The following is a 21,062-nucleotide window of genomic DNA, read 5'->3' as shown; positions in this document are numbered from 1 at the left end:
TCTTTTTTTTTTTCATATTTTTTTTATTTTACATATATATTGCTGCTTGTCTTACTTTTTGTTAGTAGCGAGTTGTATGCCACAACTTAAAATAAAAATGTTTTATTTATGTGGTAAATTTTTGGCTTTAAACTTCTTTGGTGTTACAAGTTCTCGTAGACCCAGACAAAATGAGCTTCCATTCTACTTTCTAAGCCGCCATACAAAGATGGCTGATTCAGAGTCTGTCAAAAACATACATACATTTCTTTTATGCAAGTCAATGTGAACAAGAGAAGCAATTCCGCATTTCATGTGGTATATGGCTGGTGCCGCTCAAATTGCCGAAGCAAATAATTTTACAGAATGAAACCGTTCCAAACTTCCAACTCATTTAAACCAGACTGGCAGAAGAATCACTTTGGTGCAGCGGTCTGCTTGCTGTGCAGCAAGTGTTTCACTAGGATATCCCTCATAGTCCTCCCCAACGGATCAACTTGCCTACAGCATTGTTCGCCATATCCCGAGTCATGATGACCAGATAAAGCAACATCTGGTTGTAATATATCTCCACTGTCAATTCTTATATTGTGAAGTAAACAACATACCAAGATGATGCTCGGAAGTTTCCGCTTATCGGGTCTCCACATGACCTTGTTAAGGATTCTCCAAGTGCCCTTTAACTGCGAGAATGCCGTTACTGCAAGTGACCTTGCAGCCCCATGCACGGCATTGAAAGCGGAAATGGAAGCTGGGAGGCCATTGCTTTCATAAGGAGTTATGAGCCAGGGAAGCAGAGGATAGCCAACCCCACCAACTAAGTATTCTCTAATCTCTACTCCTCCAGATAAAGTTCTAACATTTTCATTCAAACGCTGTCCACCTTCACAGAGCTTGAAAAATCCTGAACACTTTAAAAGTCTAGACAACGTCATGCCCCCAGGCCAACCAGTTACAATGTCAAGAAACCTCATCTCATGGTCAACAATTCCCTGCAAGAGCATGCTGTAGTTATCCTCCAGGTCACACCAATCGTCTGATGTTTGAACGGTAGGAAGGGTCATAATGATGTGTGTACCATCTATGGCTCCACAACAATTGGGCAATCCAAAGGCTTCTTCGAGTTTGGACTTTATTTCTTCCATTCTGTTGGAATCAGGCCACTTGAGATGGTGCTTGGCACGTTCTTCCAATGCTTCAATGAATCTCCAAGTCACCTGAGAAACTGTGGACTGGCCTACCCCAAAGGCAGCTCCCACTGAGACTTGAGACTCACCGGATGCCAACCTTCTCAGGGCGATTGCAACCTGTTTCTCAACACTAAGAAGCCTTCCTTCTATGTTGATGAGACCTGACGGTGGCCTCGACACAAGGTCTTCTCTTACAAGGGAACAGATATAGTCAAAAGTCTTCTTAGAGACCCTAAAGAAATACTTAAAACCTTCCTCTTCATCATTTGATAGTGAAGAATCTGCACAGATGAATTACATATCCAAAACAGAACAAATTTAAGTTATCATGGAAAGTTACAAAACAGAAATCAACTTGAAAAAAAGTAAAAAAAAAATCTACAAAAAAGGCAAATAGAAGACAGAAAAACTTGCTTCCATATAACAACGAGCAAAGCCCGACTATGCGTTTCTGTGTCTGTGTATTCCCCAAGTCTGATTCAGTCAGGATTTCCAACTACTCATCCAACTTAGGCCAAATCAGATTCCTAACAATTACACACTACTTTTACAGGCTAAAATCTCCATAGCTCCCTCTAGCAATAACTTTTCGACCACATCTTTCTCTTTTCAGGATGCAAAAGACATAATCAAAAGCCAGTTTTCGTACAGCGGCCATCAGAAACTGAAGCGATTTCATAATTTAGCTAATTGAACAAAAGCACAGTTGATAGGTTTTGAGCTCTAATAATGAATATCATTACCGAATTTTGTCTGTGCATCATGGATTTTGCAAAATAAACAAAATTTAAAGATAATTTAGCTAAAACCACAAGTAATGTGAATGCATTCCACTAAAAAGCAGAGTAATTGAAGACTGAGCTTAGTGAAAAGAAAAACCTTGGGTTGAAGAATTCTTGTGCCAGAAACTATCCCACCAGTCAGAATCTGCTGCTTTTGGCTCGACTGGAACCAAACTTAAGTTTTTCTTCAATTTCCTATCTTTCTTGCTCTTCTTTGATTTCTTGGGAGGCGCCATGGAAGCTCAAATGAGGAATTGCCCACCTATTTTTTGGCCTTGAACTTGAAGACTTCGATGGGAAGTGAAGCGAGCCAGGCAGCGAGGGAAAGGTAAAAGCTTGTATAGCCTTTATTTATTTATTTATTTATTTTTAATAAATAGAATATTTAACGTTTAGCCGTCCGGCTATAATCCATAAACAGAATATTTTAAAAGATAGTATAGCCGACCGGCTGTACTTTATAAAAAGAATATTTAACCAGTATAGCCGTTTGGCTGTACAATATAAATAAAAGATTATAGCCGCACGGCTATACTCCAAGAAAAGAATACTCAACAGCATAGCCGCCGCGTATACAATATAAATAGAATATTTAAAGGTATAGCCGCGCGGCTATACTGTATAAATAGAATATTTTCAAAAGGGGGTATAGTAAAAAGAATATTTTTAAAAGGGGGTATAGCAAGGTATAGCCGCGCGGCTATACGTGCTAAACAGAGATATAACAGTATAGCCGAGCGGCTATTCCGGTTTTTGGGGGACGTTCTCAAAACAATTCGAGACCCTTCCTTGATATGTAGTTGAAGCGATGAATGCCCAGATCAATCTCAAAGTAGTTAGGACCCTGCATGAGTAGTTGTTGCACCATTCTCGAAGTCCACATGAACAAACTCACTGACAGCATAGTCACTCACGCGAGCTCCTGCATCACTATTTATTTTCTTGAAACTGGTATTTCTTTTCTTGGTACCATCTGAAGCGGAGCAGGTTGCCTTTCTATGGCGTTTGATGACCCGCTGACAGTGTTTTTTCCGTGATTTAATTGTTTTGGATGTGGTTGACATGCAACCAGCCATTGTAGCTTTTAAAACCATGCAAGTCCCAACTACAACGATGCCTTCATCAAGTCCTCTCCAACCTGTGTGTCTACAAATGAAACAAAATACATCAGAGAAGATTAAAGGATTTCTGGAAAGCAGTTTCTATGATCACAAATAATCATGAGAATGCAATCAATTCTTTCATCATGAGACGGTTTCAGTAATTTATGGCTCAAACGCTAGGCCAGTTAACCAACTTAACACTTGGAAATTATTAGAATCAAACGGATGACACACAGAGGTCTCTATGTTTAACTAGTATGGTGGCACTATCAAAAAGCACCTTGGTTAGAAGCAACTGGTAACTTGAAGCACTACACTAGTTAATCAATCAATTTGTAGATGAAAAATTGTGCAATCATCATAAAAATCAAATGTCCGATTCAAACCTTCTCAAACAAAGTGGGATGTCTCTTTCCCAGTCCCATAGATAAGCCACTTATCTATCTTAAGCCCCAAATCTTTAGTTCTGGCTCACTAGAACATAAATATGACCAGAAAACAAGAAGATAGTACAATCACCTCAAGAACAACTCAACAAAACCTTAGTCCCTGTGCTTGCTATTATCTATCTTAAGCCCCAAATCTTTAGTTCTTACTCAGGTTTAATTAATTAGTACCTTTCTCTTAAGTAGTTGGTATGGGAGCATCAATCTCAAGTATGAGAATTCCAGGAACATTGCTTGCATTGGCATACTGCTCAACATTTCTGTAAACCATGGAATTCGGAAGGTTTCCATGAACAAAAGTCCTTGGCCTTGCCACAAACAAAAGTACCCTGATCACAGATATTGCAACCTACACAGAAGAAAAAAGAAATATTAGTTCTAATGCGTAGTTTTAAGTTGTTAGAAGGCACGTTCTTCCAATGCTTCAATAACTCTCCAAGTCACCTCAGAAACTGTGGACTGGCCGACTCCAAAGGCAGCTCTCACTGATACTTGAGACTCACCAGATGCCAACCTTCTTAGGGGGATTGCAACCTGTTTCTCAACACTAAGAAGGCTTCCTTCTACGTTGATGAGACCTGATGGCGGCCTCGACGCAAGGTCTTCTCTTACAAGGGAACAGATATAGTCAAAACTCTTCTTAGAGACCCTAAAGAAATACTCAAAGCCTTCCTCCTCATCATTGGATAGTGAAGAATCTGCACAGATGAATTACATCACCAAAACAGAATAAAGTTAAGTTATCATGGAAAGTTCAAAACAGAAATCAACTCGAAAAAAAGTAAAAAAAAAATATATAAAAAGGGAAATAGGAAGACAGAAAAACTTGCTTCCATATAAAAACAAGCAAAGCCCGACTATGTGTTTCTGTATTTGTATATTCCCCAAGTCTGATTCAGTCAGGATTTCCAACTACTCATCCAACTTAGGCTAAACCAGATTCCTAACAATTACAGGCTACTTTTACAGACTAAAATCTCTATTGCTCCCCCTAGCAATAACTTTTCGACCACATCTTTCTCTTTTCAGGATGCAAAACACATATCAGAACCCAGTATTCTTATAGCGGCAATCAGAAATTGAAGCGAGTTCATAATTTAGCTAAAGTCAGGAAAAAAAATATGGCGCCGCCTAGACCCGCCTAGGCGGCCGCCTAGCGCCTAGGCCGATTTTTCCAACAGCCTAACTAAACAAAAGCACAGTTTATAGGTTTTGTGCTCTAATTATGAACATCATTACGGAATTTAACGTTACATAACAAAATCCACCACCTGTTCTACATGTCGGTGCATCATAGATTTTCCAAAATAAACAAAATATAAAGATAATTTAGTTAAAACTACAAGTAATCTGAATGCATTCCACTAAAAAGGAGGAAGCAGAGTAATTGGAGAATGAGCTTAGTGAAAAGAAAAACCTTGGGTTGAAGAAACTATCCCACCAGTCAGAGTTTGCAGCTTTAGGCTCGACTGGAACCAACAAGCTTAAGTTTTTCTTCAATTTCCTATCTTTCTTGCTTTTCTTTGATTTCTTGGGAGGCGCCATGAGAGCTCAAATGAGGAATTGCCCACCTCTTTTTAGGCCTTGAACTTGAAGACTTTGATGAAAAGTGATTCAGTGAAGCGAGCCAGGCAGGGAGGGAAATGTAAAGCTCGTATAGCCATTTTTGGGCCTTTTTTAAAAAAAAAAAAAAAATTAGTATAGCCGTATATACTAATTAAATATTATATTTAAATGGTATGGTATATTTAAAAGGTATAGCCGCGCGGCTATACGAGAATCTTTTTTTTTTTTTGGGGCAAAATTATTTCCCTGATTTTAGTTTATCGATAAGAGTAGTTTAGAGCATTATCCATTACTATTAGGCCATTACTTGAGTCTCTATTGTCCTCTTTTGATTTTTTACTTTTCCAGAGTTATTATCTCTATAAAGAATTTAGTATTTTCTCGTTTAATACTCGTATTATATATTTACGTATGTATTTTTCAATAATGCTTTCGTTTTCCGTACACGTCTTGAAGACTCGATAAAATACAAATTTTTTAAAAAAAACAAATGTATAATAGTACTACATATTTTTCATGTTTAATACAAGTATTTTTTTACAAAATTTTCAATAATACACACAAAATTCACATATTATACACATAATTTTCACATATTATTAAATAAAAATAATATATATATTAATTCTTTTTAATATATATTATACACCTATCTGAAAAAGTAACCAAAACAATGTGCCCCAAACTTGAATATAAAGGTGTGGCTAGGGTGTCACCCACCTAGAGAAGAATCACACTAAAAGGTGGAACAAGAAGATTATATGAATGAAGTGAAACTGTGATGAGGTTCATTGTGCACATATATTTCTATAACCAGTGTTACAGGTACCATCTAGCCATTTCCAGTAGGAAATGCAAGACAATCACTAGCAATAATTATGACAATAACAACTTTGGACACTTACAAGTATATTTTTCTCAAATGGTGTTGAGTAGAAGTTTTGATCAATGCTTAAAGCTCCGTTTAAGAACCTTTGAGTAGGAAATATAACATCCTAGTTAGTATACACAGATCATTTCGCCAGCCGTTGAGGCCCAAAATGTCAAGAGAAGCCTAAGAATATTCAAAGCCCAATATAACGTACAATAGTTGTCACATGCTAATCCAAGCTATATTTTGGGAATTTATTCCCAAATGAATATACGAATATTTTTTTATACATTATCAAATAGTGTACATGCCATGCCAAGCAAATATCAAATAACTATGCGCAAGCTAATACATTTTCCAATGTTAAAGTTAAACCACCTGACGCGCTTAAGTGGGCCCAAACTACATGCATGCATAGAGCTTGCTGAGCGGGTTGTGGTGTGGATAGTTACAAGTGTTTATAAGGCCCGTTAAGGGTTTAAAGAGTGGAAGTTTTGGGCTGCTTAGGGACATCAAAACTCAGGCCCAATTACACGGGTAAGCATATAGAACCACCAACATCAAAGCCAGAGCTACCCTAGTCTCTTCCACCAACATTAAAACCTAGCTTCCACCGTCTCACCGTCTATCATTAAAAACTATATTTAACACTCAACCTCCAACGTCTTATATGCCAGCATTAAAGGACAAAGACTCAACCATGCTCCTCTTCCAGAGCCTATAAATGGGAGGCATTGGTTACCCAAAAACGGGGACAATGAACGCAAAGGCAAGCTTACCCTCTTCAAACACCCAGAAACAAGCCAAGACAAGCTCATCCTCAAGTTGCCTAAAAACCCCAGAAACCCAAGCTTTAGCCTTTCCAAACCCATAAACAACCCAAGTCAGCAGAGGCAAGCTCATCCCTCTAGAAACACCCAAAACTAGGCCTTACCATGCTGATCCAAATATCCAAATCCTTAAACACAAAACACATCAGCAATAAAAAGCCCATCCTCAAGCTGTTAAGAAGTACCAGACTCAAGCATAACCCTTCCCATACTTTTCCCAAAACACCACCCAATCATTCCACAATACACTACAATAATCATCAATTCCTCAAGCAAATCATTCTCTCTTGCTAAACTTATGGATTCTTAGCTCCCACAACACAAGCCTCTCACGCTAAGCCATGTAGTAGAAATCCAAAGAGCCGCCGAAAGATCCGCTGGAAGAAGAACAGAGTATTCCCTAAGAAGTGCTTGTCACACCCCAATTTTTTTTTCCCTTCTTATAGAAGTGTAAGGTAAAGAAAAACTAAAACTAAAAATTTAAATAACAAGAAACATGAAAACTGAACAGAAACCTTTATTTAAACCAAAGTAATTTACATTGTGATTTTTCAAGCAAAATAACAGGAAAGAAACACTCTCTTAATTTATTTATTTTACAACAGACGTCCAAAACTATCTACAACTCGTTCTTCTTGTTTCTAGGTCACAAATTAAACCTCAAATTCAAAACCTGCAATGGATTTAATAAGGGGTGAGCACTACAAGCTCATTAGGGGTCCTGTGTCTTATGTGATTAGTGAGATTTATAAAATTATGCAATGCATGAATGAACTTCAATTCTACCCAACCCGTTAATTTATATAATAGGGCAAGCAAATCTGCATGTCCCACACCCTGCATTTTGCCACTGTGATTCTGAATGCCCTATTACATAAACTAACACCCGTAACATTCCCAAATTCATATTCCCCTTTTACTAGTCGTCCTGTCTAAACCATTGATCTCCAAGCCCAAATCACTCAATCGACAATTATACAGCCGATATCCTATTCTATTGTGCACACGAGCTTGCCTGAACTTGGTCCCTACAATGGTTAGACTCAACTACACAAAAGAAATTTTTCTTTCTCATAACCCAAGTGTAACGAACTCATTTACTCCAACGACCAATGATAAGCAAGTCATGATAATGGAAAGGGATTTGAAGGCTATATTCACCTCTTCTCAACTATTCAGCCCAGCTAAGACTTCTCAACAAAAAAGACCCCTGCACCTATTAAAAAAAAAAAGGGCATTGATAGAGAAGTGGAATATGCCTTTTCGGAATCAGAACACCAAGATCGGCACTAAGTGTTTATGTATATATATATTGTTTTCAAAGCCACTGTTAATAATAACAAATAACATGAAATATCTTAAACACATCATGCGCCCTATCTGAAATATGATCTTCTGTTTTTTCTTTCTGGAAAGAGTAATGCATTCTATGCATGTGATTTCAATTTAAAATGCAGAGGTTCAGAAACTACCTGGACCAAAATTGTTTCTCAAGTACATATATTTACTGGAGAAAGCAACAATTTCTTTTCTTCTCTTGGTTTCAAAAGAGGAGTAAAAGTTTTCGTTTCTCTATATTTACTACATTCCTGTACTTAGAGAAAAGAGAACAAACAATTAAAACCTAATATGCATTTACTAATGGAGTAGAAATCAAATCTATGCATCCCAAACTTCAGAAATGATTCAAATATATAATTGAAACAACCATTAGTTTAGTAGCGTACTTCTCAACAACTGAGAATCCATATTGAGGAGATGAAGGCAACACTCCAACATCACACTGCAAACTGCAACCATAATTTCCAAGTATGTGTGCTTGAAATGGAAAAAGAATTAGCCGTCAGGCAAATTGGCCAGGGCAGCGAGCCCGCTCTTTTGCATCCAAATTTGAATCCCCCTCCCATAGATTAGATATTTTAGACTATCGATTTTATAAAAAAAATGAAAGAACTGGCCACTTGTAGCCTTGGTTAGAGTAAGAGAAGTCATTATGTGAGCTTGTATTTAGATTTTTGAAGTAATTAAGAAGAATATTGTAATGGCTAGGAAGCATGCGTTTTCTTGTAATTCAGCTTCGAAGAGTTGTTGATCTCCAATATTTTTAATTTCATTATGTAGTGGTATACAATATTCTCCAAATAACATTATGTTGGAAGGTGGAAAAAATTAATGCTTCCAACTCTGACTTGAGCAAACTTAACACACAAATGATGAGACTCATTTCTCCTTAATTCAAACGAGTCTTCATTTTTATGTGGATATCTTTCTGATACATAAATTCACATTGTAGCCAGCCAAAGCCATCAAACGTTGTTCCATGCAGCTGGTTCTTGATCTTTGCCGGGGTTGGGCTTGGTGGAGTGAAGCATGAAGTTGCATGCTGCAACAGCGTCTGCAACTGTGAGATAAATCCATTCTTGACCTATGTTCTCAATAAACTCTGACTTGTTCATCTTCTTCATCACCTCACTTCCCGGGTTCGCCAGTACAAGCTAAACACAGAAATGGGAACAAAATTATAGAGTTATATAAACAGATGAAAAAAAATTTGGAAGGAAATATTTGATAAATTGAAAGACTGTTGCAAATTTTTGTACCTGGAGCCCCCTTCTGTCAACAAGCTTTTTGACCTCTTCAAACATGCTTATCCCACTTGTGTCTATGTTACCAACAGCTGCAAATTAATCCAGAAAACAAATTAATTTCAGGGTAAAAAATGTCACATTAATTTTCTTTATATATATATATATATCTATTTGTTTCCCTTAATTACCAGTCATATCCAATATCACATATTGTAAGCTACTTTCCCCTGCAGATTTGATCCTATCTTCCTCATCATTTATCCACCTTGTAATCCTGAAAACAAATAGGACTTTGGGTCAACTTTCAAATTATTATTTTTAAATTTGATCATAACATGAAAGAGTGTGTTCAGGTTTATTTAATTAGTACCTTTCTCTTAAGTAGTTGGTATTTGCAAAGTAAATGGGAGCATCAATCTCAAGTATGAGAATTCCAGGAACATTGATTGCATTGGTATACTGCTCAACATTTCTGTAAACCATGGAATTCGGAAGGTTTCCTTGAACAAAAGTCCTTGGCCTTGCCACAAACAAAAGTACCCTTATCACAGATATTGCAACCTACACAGAAGAAAAAAGAAATATTAGTTCTAATGCGTAGTTTTAAGTTGTTAGATATTGTGTTGCTGTCACGCACAATAATGATACGTACCGCTAAGACTAGTCCAATTTCAACGGTGCCAAAAACAACGCCGATATAGGCACTCATGCAGACAACAAAGTCAAACTTGTCAACCTTCCAGAGGTGAATTGCGGCTTCATAGTCTATGAGGCCGAGCATGGCGGCCATTATAATAGCAGACAACACAACCAGGGGAGTGTAATGGAACAGAGGAGTGAGGAACAACAATGTGAACATAACCGCAATGGCCATGATAACGTTTGACATTGCCGTCTTGCATCCTGCATTGAAGTTAACTGCTGATCTGGAAAACGGCCCTGTAAATTGATGAAGAAATTGCTTAATTAGCAACATGAAATGAATCTACTTAACATTAAACCCCTTAATTTAATTAGTATTAAATGTGTATGATGAGTGATTAACCTGTGGTGAGGTAGCAAGAAGTGCAAGAACCAGCAATGTTCATCATCCCAATGGCAATCATTTCTTTGTTCCCATCAATGTGGTAATTCTTGAACATGGAAAAGCTTCTCCCTACCGCTATTCCTTCCTGCACATAGCAATTAGTTGCAATACAACATGTTTATTGTCGTGATCAACTGGCCTAATCAATATCAGTAATTAAAGAATTATGTTAATTACTTACCGCAAGAGCGATGATTCCAGTGATGACGCCAGTTTTGAAAGCTGTTGTCAGATAAGGAGACACAAACACAAGGTCTCCAAAGGTCATTGGATTAAGCCCCTCCTTCAGCTTTCCTATCTGAACAAATATATATCCACCAGAAAATTCAGGCATTAATTAGAAAAATTTGTCATTAGGTACAAAATAAAATACAAAATACAAAAAGCTTTTATAAATTAAATGGAAAAGGTATTGACAATGACCAATCAACCAGAACTGTCTCTTTTGTCCAAAAAACTGTCTCTGATGCCACGGGAGAGAGGGCAAACATAGCAAACTTTAGGGGCCCACACAATTTCTACCCAATTCTATTATTGGTCGGGGCTCAATAATGTAGACAGAGTGCTTAAATAATTATTTATGGGGTGGCCCAAGACTAGTTTTTGCCTAAGGCCTCTCTAACCACATGGGAGATGGACCTGCTTTTGTAACTTTTATGGTGGTCCAATCTGTTCCTGCTGCGTTCTCCTCACTAGGCCACTATAGTTGGTGATCACAAGACTCCTAGGATTTTTTTTCTAATTTTGTCATGGTTGCGTTGAATACCGTCCAGTTAAAATATATCATGTGTCATAGAATCTTAATTATAAATAAGAATTCGTAACACATGGTAGGTTTTGATGTATACCAATTGTAACATGATAAGAAAGCCGATACTAGTGTTTTTCTCTTGCTCGTTTTGTTCTGTCTATTTCTCTCGTTACTTGATAATCTAATTGCATAATGTGGAAAATAAATATGACTTCTAAAATAGGAGTGCTCACCACTTGAACGCCATGTTTCTCAGCATGGGTGAGATAAACCAGAACGCTTCCCAATATGACTGACGTGAGAGGTGCCATGGCTGATATCCAAAAGAACCTGGGTTTTTTCTTGCTCTGCATCACCATGTTGCCCAACATAAAGACAAAGAAACTGTATCAGCCACATTAGCATTTTAAAATTCACCTTTCTGACATAAACAAAACCAGAGAGGCCAGTCCTGGAGTCAAAACAATGCTTAATATATTGGCAGCCATGGATTAATTAAGTTTTATTAATTAATCCTACTATTATTTTATAAAAATGTTGGTCCACATTTATATACTATATTATGTACACCTTTTTAATAGAAGTGAACTCCATTATATTGGTGGGTTTCACCTCTATTAGAGAGGTGGTATACAAAGTGATATTCAAATGTGGTACGTCTAGCATTGCTCATTATTTTAACGAGGTTGCATGCAGCTCGGCCGGAGTCGATAATCTTTGAGAGTTTATGTTACTTAATTTGAAGTGGGAGTAGGTTATAGTTGAAAATGAAACGAGAATTTTGATCTAGCAAAAAGGAAGTTTTAAAAAGGAAGTTGGTTGGTACCAATCCATGGAAAATAGAGGGGTCTACAAAGTCGGATGCTAAGTAGTTTCTTGAAACTTTTTTTGACTAAATTGGAACTTAATTTCTATTAAATTATCTAAGTGATGGTCCTATTAATCCAATCGAATTAAACAATCTTTCCAATTCTCTGTTATATTTTTAAATTGCTGGGCCATCACATCAGGCATATACTTGCGTGACAGATTGTTGAATTAAAGAAATAAATATCTGAAATTAATATAATAAACAAGGGAAATAAAAGATATGGGTTCGATATTCACTTACAAAGTATCTGGTGACGAGGAGAAAGAAGAGAAATAAACATCCCAAAACTCCGCTTTCCCATCTCCACTGCAACAAACAACCATCAAATCATTGTTAGAAAGAATTATAAAACTCAAACCCACTTGAGCAATATAATTGTATCCAATTAATATTCAAACTTTCTTGCTTAATTAAATTCTTCCATAGCCTTTGTCAAATAAAAACAAACACTAAGAAAATGACCCCTCAACTTTCTTTTTTTCTTTTAATTTAAGAAGATATTCATACTACGACGCTAACACATGTCAAATTCTTTCATGATCATATAACGCGTGTGATTAACAACTGTTTAGGGTTGCATATGTGCGCAATAAATTTTTTTTCCCAAAACAAGATTGATGACTTAAATTAAACATAAAGAAAAGGCAGTTTTGATGTATTACTTGTGATGGACTGAGGTGTTTTGATGATATCAGACCAAAAAAAAAAAAAACAGAAAAGAGCTGTTTGATTAATTTTGTGTGGCTGAGAAATGGGAGGAAAGGGACAAGACAATCAACCTCATGTGTTTGGCTGAAGACAGAACGCATAACTGACACAACGTCGGTCGCATTGGTGAAATGGTCAAGCCCAAGAATCCCTTTTAGTTGCTGCAGGCACACCACCGTGGCTGCCCCTGCCATGAACCCTACTATCGTTGCATGTGATAGAAAATCCACGATAAAACCCAGCCTGCAATCCAATCCAATCAATCATATACATATATGTATATATATTCATTCATGCAAAACACATAATAATATCAAATGCGGTAGGTCGGTCAGTCAAGACGGGTGTCCGCCGTTTTCAAGATAGGTTCAAACCTCCTTCTCGTGTGTTAGAATAGTTTAAAAAATATAACAAAAGGGGAAAAAACACTCTTTAAATCAAATTTAATTTATATCCTTGGATCCTTATTATCCAAGTGTGTTTTTTTTATATATAAAAAAAAATTATTTACAAATCTGTGAAGCTGGCTGTGGATCAATCAGTGTCTGCAGATTCTTGAAAACAATGAGCGATCGAATCTCATTAGTCTAATTATTGAACAGGAAAAAGTTAAATTGTGCTAAATGACGAAAATTCCAGAAAGCAAGTACAAAATGTTTACCTTTTCTATATCAATTTGAGCTAATTTGTCTTATTGTTCCCACTACTTAAATCTATTAAGTTGCGTCAAATTAGCTAATTACTGCACTAAACCTACCATAACAGATATTTATGGGAGGAAAATATAAGAAAACTACTGACCTCAAGAAGCCCAAGGAAGCTTGGAAAACTCCAGCGAAGAGGGTTGCTGTGAAAGCCAGGTGAAGATATAGGGTAGGGTTCTCCACAGCATTGACCTCAGCCCCCAGCATTGAAGCTGTGAGAAGTGAAGCCACAGCCACTGTCCCTACAGCCAAATCTCTTGAGCTTCCCATCATGGCATAAACCAATGGTGGAATAAAGCTTGAATCTGCATTAAAAATATTTATATTATTTATAATTAAGACGAAGTTTATAATAACTGATCACAACCCAACTCTCACATGCAACATGTATCCTATAAATATTAATTTATTTTCGAGTGCATAAATGCCGATGACAAACTGAAAGTGGGAACAACGAAACGAAAGAAATGAAGAAGAAGACACTATAGAATTGTACAACTGCTACTCACACAGGCCAAGAATTGGTGGCAAGTTTGCAAGCTTGGCATAGCTAATCCCCTGAGGGATTGAGAGGCTGGCGATGGTTATGCCGGAGATGAGATCGGATTTCAAGAAGTCAAGCGTGTAGCGAGGCCCCCATTCAAATATTGGAAAGAAGTATTGAAGGCCAAGAACAAGTTTTCTTGAAGCTGGCTGGTTCTTGAACTGCCTCAAAGGGTCATCGGGGAAGAAGGTCTCTTTGAGAGAGTTTTTCACAGTTTTGACGAAGGGTTGAGGTGGAGGGATTGCAACTCGGTGAGGAGACTCACCCTCCACATTTGTTGAAGGGCACACATAATCAGCGTTACCCATGATAAGAAAATAAAAAAAGGCTAGCTAGCTAGGAAAAGGTGGTACAATTAGAAATACAAGGGGTACAAAAGTTGGATGTTGTGCACCGATTTGGAAATGCTAAAAGGTTTTTGGGTACAGTTTTGGAGGAGGTGGGTGAGAAATTATTATGGAGGAGGAAGAAGAGAGAGAGAGAGGTGGGTGAGAAATTAAGGAGGAGGAAGAAGAGAGAGAGCGCAGCTGAGACTGAGAGAAGTGTGTGATTGCTTATGGCAATTTATATAAGTGGAGAGGACGGTGTGATTGTGTTGTGTGGGATTTTTCATTATTAATTTTTCTTTCTCAAGAGAGTGCGTTTTGGGGCCCACTCATATTAGTGATCATAGAGGGACACGTCAGAGCAGGGTTTTCAAATTTGATAGCTGCATTGAACACCTCGTGCTCTATTTTGTTCACTTGCGTTGTGTTCTCCTCCTCTGCACGATGAGGAGGAGGCAAAATCCAGGAAGCTCACGTATATTATTATATAGATATTATTTTATTTTATTTTAAATTCTCAAAGGATAAAGATATATTATGCATGGGTGCACTACTTCATACTTGCCACCGTGGCATGATTAGGCTTTAACACGTGTTAGTTGATTAGTTTTTGACGGTTAAAGTTTGCTGGTAATTGGCATGCATCAGTTTAGGTTTTTCTTTGATTATTTAGGTCCCAACTCCTAAAAATTGAATGAAGTGGATTTAATTTCATTACGTGTTCAGAAGGTCTGATTGGATTTGTGATTAGTTAGTTTCAAATTCAAATCAATGTGCCTAACATTTTTGCTTGATATTTTTCATATGCATTATTCCTTGTGTATAGATCAGTCAAATAATCAAAGTCGGCGACCAGAGAAAATCATACTCTTTTTGTTTTTTGTTTGGGCCGAAGGAGGAAATCATTGTCAAAATGCTTACTTTGATAATTACCCTTTGCCCCTATGCTTACGTCTGATCTTAATAAGTAATTGCATATGTCATGGTACACTATCTTTTTTCCATTTCCAATCATCCTCATATATTACAAAAACAAGACTCCTCTTAAAGACAAAATTATAATAATTTTTCACAGACGTGAGTTAGATTAGTTAGTCATGATATTAATGAGCATGCCTTTCGCTCAAATTTTTTTTTTTTTTAAAATTGTATTAATTTAGAATAATTATCACTTGTATAAAAAAGAGAGGGGCTGAATGTTCACTTATTGAGTGTGGGCCTTTGCCAATTTGACCAAAACGAGGTCGATTTTTTTATCTTTCACACAAATGTAGTCGATCAATCCAAAATAGCGGGTCAAATTTGAAACACGCTTCAGCGTGTGATTATCCACGTAATGCATAACAACTGTTGCTTTTTCACGGCCTATTTTGACGTCTCACTGCTGATGTGGAAGAAGAAACGCCACAGCACTGTCCACCAATCCAAGTTTTCAACCTGTGGTCTACGAACTCAACATTTTAACTCGTATGTTGTACCTTAATCCGATTGTATTTATGTCATATCCTGACCCTTAATTCGAGAACATCCCGTGATTGGAATAATTGTCTGTATTTAGAAACCGATCACTAAAATAAAAGCAACTAGCCCATTTGAGTACAGAGACTCACAAACTCAAACACAACCTAATTAATTAATTAATTATTAAGGAGATGGGTAGGAATGAATGAGGTTAATTATATCCCATAATAATAATCATTATGAGCATGTATATATATAAAAACATGATAATTTGACCATATATACTTTAGAGCATCTCCAAAGTAGATGTAAATACTAAACATAAAATTTAAATTTGATGGCTCATGTATCAATTTGACAATTACACAATTTTACTCCACCTGATATGTTAAATTAAATCATTATTTTATTATATTTCAGTGTTCATTTAAGATATGAAATAAATTGGAAAGAGAAAGAAGGAAAAAATTTGTAACAGTCAAATCATTTAAGATAAAGAAGAAAATAATAAATGAATGGGATATCAAAAGTAACGGCTGAACTTCCAGCCTTCATTCCACATCAGCTTTGACAATTCGGTTGGAGTGATGTGAGATGTTATTTCTAGCCATTAAATGTCTATGTGGCACTTTTGACATATCGGTTAGAGATACTCTTACATATGGATTTACCTTTTTCTGCCATTGCACAACAAATTTGTATTGTGGGTCTGAGTACATGTGTTTCGGGTTGCTGAATCGGGAATTTAGTCATTATTTGGGTTGTGCATGATTATCTCTAGATCAGTTCAACATGTTATTGTGTTTAGTCACTGAAGAAGATTTACCTATATTCGACACATAGTTGCTTTGTATTTTTGTTTGTTCATCAATAATATACTATCACTTATTTAAAAAAAAAACAAACAAACAAACGAACAAAGATTTAGAATGTAGAGTTTATGCATATATGCCGCGAGGTTTATATTCCACAAGACAAAGTAGGACAACTAATTAAGGTTATCTAAAGACTTTCGTTCTCGTCTCAAAATAATATAAGCCTGTATCCAATACAATAATTTCGTGTGAATAATTGAAGAGGATAAGCTTAACCAATAAATAAAAAACAATTAAGAAGAGGATTTTGTTTAAAAGCCTTGAATGGAATATATATATATATATATATATATAGCTCATAATTTGTTGATGGGAATATATTGAAACCAGCTTGTCAATGTTGAGTTATTTATTTATTTATTCAAAAAAAAATTTTAAACAAGCAAAAGATCAATGATTTAGTTAACTGGAAATTTTATATAATTGTTTTTCTAGAATGGAGTGGGTTGAGGAATCACCAAATATTATTAAGGACATTTTAATTAATAATCAGGATAAGCGTCAAGTCCTTCCTTTTTTTCTATTGGTGATTAATAACATCTTCCCTCGTATCATCGAGATTCTCTAAATAAAAAAAACGATTTATGTTATGATGTGGTGTATGCTTGTCTCTCTACGCATACATGTATGAGCTACACTGACTTTTACACCCAAATGGTTTTACACTCATGCACCCACTGGCGAATCTAGCAAGGGGCCAGTGAAGGCCATTGCCCTCACATAAGGGGTTGAGTTAGGTATACAGGGGCAATCAACTAAGTTGGCTTGTCGGCAACAGATTGAGTTCCTCAAAATGGGTCGTTCTCGAGAGTCGTTTAAAATAAAAAATAAAGAAATTAACTAATAGCCAAATATTGATACACAATATGAGCTCTAATTTCTCAATTTTCAAATTTTGTTCTAGTCTATTATGCGTCTTCTCTATAACGACTTAGTTGTTAGAGGTTGTATACAATGATAAAAATGTATTTGACTGTATTAATAATAACATTATAATTATGATTGATAATATTATTATTATTTTTTTGCTACAAATGAAAGCATTTGTAGTCATATGTTTAGAGCTTAATTTTGCCCTAAAAAGATAAAATTTATTGGATCCGCCACTGCATATATATATGTATTTATGTATGCAGTCCTGATCTCTTGGACCCCTGTAGTCCAAGAGATTTATGGTCACCCACCGTTGGATGTAAATTCAACGGTTGACTTGAATCGGGTAATAATCATTTATGTCATATTGCATTTATATATATCATTTTGAACCATTGGATTAATATCCAACGGTGGGTGACCACAATCTCTTGGACTCCTGTGGTCCAAGAGATCGGAACTGTTTATGTATGTATGTATGTATAGCCGTTGACATTTCGACCGCCCAATCCAACTGGTCGTAATTAACTTATTTATGCATGCGCACTGGTTGTTCATCACGTTTTTGCATGCCATTATATATTTGGCATCAAGATTCAAATTTATATATCTAAAGGGGTTTCTAATTATAATTACTAATCATGTTTAACACATGTGTATGTCTGGTCTTAATCCTGAAAGTTCGGAGTCATTCTCAACGTATATTTATTTGCAACAGACTAAATGCAGAGTCCAGATTATAAAACATAGATCATGCACATTACCTAAAACAAGAAATTATAAACATTTTCGCGCGGGAAATGTGCCTAGTTATTTATTGAATAAATTTATGCAAACAAAGTTGTTAAGGCTTGTCAATAATCTTAAATATAAGTGAGATATGTATAAATACTGAAGACCGAATATTTTTTTTTGTTTTTGAGAACTTCGACGGAACGAGAGGAAAACTAGAAAATTTATAAATAATGCTAAATGTGCTAATTAAATTTCTAGAGTTGACATTTTGCTGACGAGTTCAATTGTTAAGTAGTATTTTTTTTTTCTTTTCAAACTCTATTTGTCATTGCTGGGAATCGAATCCAAGATCCCACTTCCATAAAATAATTTGTGTTTAATTTGCTTGATCAGAAAGCTTCTGCTCAGAAAAACCCTGCTCAAGTTACAACCTTCCTGGACAAAAACCTCACCCGTGGCCTCCATGGAAACTTCTATAATCCTTCCTTAATTAATTGGTTTTTAATAATTTCTTTCGCTTTCAATATGCATAATTGTCAACTACAGTCTGCTGCATAGGTCTTTTTCTAATTCCAATTTAGGTGCTAACTACAAGTATAGGTTAATTTTCATTGCATGCGCACCTTATGATTATATTAATTATTTTTATTAACTTTCTGCTCTTGTTGCTTCAATTTAATAATAGTTTTTTTTTATCCCACTTAACCTTAATCATGCCATGCTGAAGTAATTTATGGTTTTGGTGATGAATATTAAATCCTAATATTTATATTGGTGCAATGAACAATCATGCCAAATATCCATGATTTCAGTAAAGTGACACAATAATTGAAGGCAAATTAATACTCAATTACCATATGGACATATATGAATTAGGTAAATGCGAACTAATTAAGCACCAAAGTAATAATTGTTGTTTGTTCCATAGTGCATGTTTGCCTCCAAGGAGGCAAAAAAATAAAAAAATAAAATCCAGAATGCCATTCCCTCTCTTAAAAGCTTGACTTGCTAGAAGAGCCATATGTATTATAGCGATAAGGTTGAGTGGTTTGAAGAACCACCTGAAGTTATTTCTGATTTACTTGTTGTGGATGCTTGTACTCGAGTTAGGTATTAAGCCCCTCTATATTTTTTTTGATCAATAAAGTTCTCTTCGTGCCATCGAGGTTCTTAGAAAGAGAAAAAAAAAGCTTGCTTGCTTTGGGTTTTTGTGGTAGCTAGCTAGGTTTTCTTTTTCTACTTTGTGGCTCTGGTGTATTTTGCTTTACAAAACCAAAATCAATATAAATATGCAGATCAACCCCCATAACTGATAGGATTATATCAGTACAATTCCAAGGTTTAACTGGTGTAAAAAAGTTTTGAGTTATGACCAAATTAAAAATAACTTGAGGGGTTCCATATATAATATATTATATATATGCAAGCTATATATAGCTAAGCCCTTGATTGGTTGATTGAAATGTGTAGGTATGGGGCAGCTGTCTTAGCAACAATGGAAGTTCATGCAAATTTTCTCCTTTTCAAAAAGCAACAGTTTGCTCCTGTCCAATGCAGATTGACAAAAGATAGTGTATACAGAAAAATTGAAGTTCATGTCCCCAGCTGATGAGTTAAATAAAGTGCTACATTGTGATGAATCATATTCATCTAGTAAACCAACTCTTTCCTTATTTGTTGAGTAATAATCCCAACTGATAAGACTTACTAATATTTCATTAGGATCACTCATTTTGCTTTGACGAATGCAGGAATATACTTTGACTTCATTTGATCTTTATCTGCATTATTGATTGACTTCAATCTGCATTATTGATTGACTTCAATCAGAATTTGTGGCATCACCATAAATGAGAGTTTCCAATAAAAGAAAAGAGAGCATGATAATGTCTTTAGAGGGAGCAGAATTGGTGGCTGCAGATATCTAAAATATTTTCAACCTGAATTATGGTACAAATCCTGCTGTTCTGCAGACTCTGCAGACACAGGCACTGTTTCCACAAACCACTATGCTATATAATTGAGGAGCAACAGGACATGTGAAACATGACCCCCCCCACCATTCAAATGTGGGAGCACTGTTTCTTTGCACCACAATTGTTTATTGAGTTAAAGATATTCTGGTTGGTATGTGAGATCATTGCATATGCATGTTGCAAAGAGCATTGTATTTGTGCCTTACATTGAACCCTTTGTCTTAGTTTGTTTTAGCCAGGTATGTGGGAACAAAGGGGATAGGCCCCCCCACAACCCCAGAGAATATATATTAACTTGGTGGGGTAACCCCATTTCAAATGCTTGGGGTGGAAGACTTGCTGCCAATATTGCCTTACGCAAAGTTATAGAAAGCAAAGAGCAAGCAGAGTCTACAGTCCACTGGCAAAAGTTGACTAGGAAATGGTTCCAATGCTGTCCTTAATTTCTTCAACTTCATGGATATCACAAAACAGAAGAAGAGTGAAAGTAGAAAGCTCTGTTAGATGAGAAAAAAACAAATTAATGTCTGTTCATGAATGTTAGGTTGTCCACTCCCAGAATATACCTTTAAAAAATGGACTTATATTCTGAAGAAGATGGGTTTCCTTTCCTTTGTTGTTCTCCCTCTAGTGATGTTGTATTCTATTAGTTATCAAATAGTTATTCTTATATTACGAGCATCTCTTCCTCCATGCATTTTCCTTGCAAAACACCTAAGGCCTTATCAGAGATTCTCTTTTCAGCTATATTAGGCCCATCCACATATCTTGCTGCTTTTTTTTGAAAAGTGCATAT

The 21,062-nt window shown here is 36.1% G+C and overlaps 2 protein-coding genes across 2 annotated transcripts; both read right to left on the bottom strand.

Moving 5' to 3' along the window:
• Nucleotides 4-2,281, bottom strand: LOC18766799 (protein ANTAGONIST OF LIKE HETEROCHROMATIN PROTEIN 1). The gene is made up of 2 exons (XM_007201007.2): nucleotides 2,049-2,281; nucleotides 4-1,450 (listed from the first exon to the last, which is right to left on the bottom strand). The coding sequence occupies exons 1-2, from the start codon at nucleotides 2,185-2,187 to the stop codon at nucleotides 396-398; spliced, it is 1,194 nt and encodes a 397-aa protein (XP_007201069.1). The 5' UTR covers nucleotides 2,188-2,281; the 3' UTR covers nucleotides 4-395.
• On the bottom strand, nucleotides 8,827-14,697 carry LOC18767410 (sulfate transporter 3.1). Its single transcript, XM_007201675.2, has 12 exons — nucleotides 13,986-14,697; nucleotides 13,574-13,781; nucleotides 12,844-13,015; nucleotides 12,305-12,370; nucleotides 11,427-11,540; nucleotides 10,624-10,740; nucleotides 10,401-10,527; nucleotides 10,008-10,294; nucleotides 9,726-9,916; nucleotides 9,544-9,629; nucleotides 9,368-9,444; nucleotides 8,827-9,262 (listed from the first exon to the last, which is right to left on the bottom strand). The coding sequence occupies exons 1-12, from the start codon at nucleotides 14,326-14,328 to the stop codon at nucleotides 9,074-9,076; spliced, it is 1,977 nt and encodes a 658-aa protein (XP_007201737.1). The 5' UTR covers nucleotides 14,329-14,697; the 3' UTR covers nucleotides 8,827-9,073.

This window comes from Prunus persica, chromosome G8 (assembly GCF_000346465.2).
Source record: "Prunus persica cultivar Lovell chromosome G8, Prunus_persica_NCBIv2, whole genome shotgun sequence".
In the NCBI taxonomy this organism is placed as follows: domain Eukaryota; kingdom Viridiplantae; phylum Streptophyta; class Magnoliopsida; order Rosales; family Rosaceae; genus Prunus; species Prunus persica.
This window is presented reverse-complemented; position numbering and strand designations above follow the sequence as displayed.

Excerpts from the sequence above, each read along its gene's own strand:
- LOC18767410 (XM_007201675.2), bottom strand. The coding sequence starts at position 14,328 with ATGGGTAACGCTGATTATGTGTGCCCTTCAACAAATGTGGAGGGTGAG. Across the intron at positions 12,371-12,843 it reads TCTTCAGCCAAACACATGAG|TGGAGATGGGAAAGCGGAGT; the intron begins GTTGATTGTCTT and ends TGTTTGTTGCAG. Across the intron at positions 10,528-10,623 it reads CTGGAATCATCGCTCTTGCG|GAAGGAATAGCGGTAGGGAG; the intron begins GTAAGTAATTAA and ends TGCTATGTGCAG.
- LOC18766799 (XM_007201007.2), bottom strand. The coding sequence starts at position 2,187 with ATGGCGCCTCCCAAGAAATCAAAGAAGAGCAAGAAAGATAGGAAATTG. Across the intron at positions 1,451-2,048 it reads CAAGAATTCTTCAACCCAAG|ATTCTTCACTATCAAATGAT; the intron begins GTTTTTCTTTTC and ends TCATCTGTGCAG.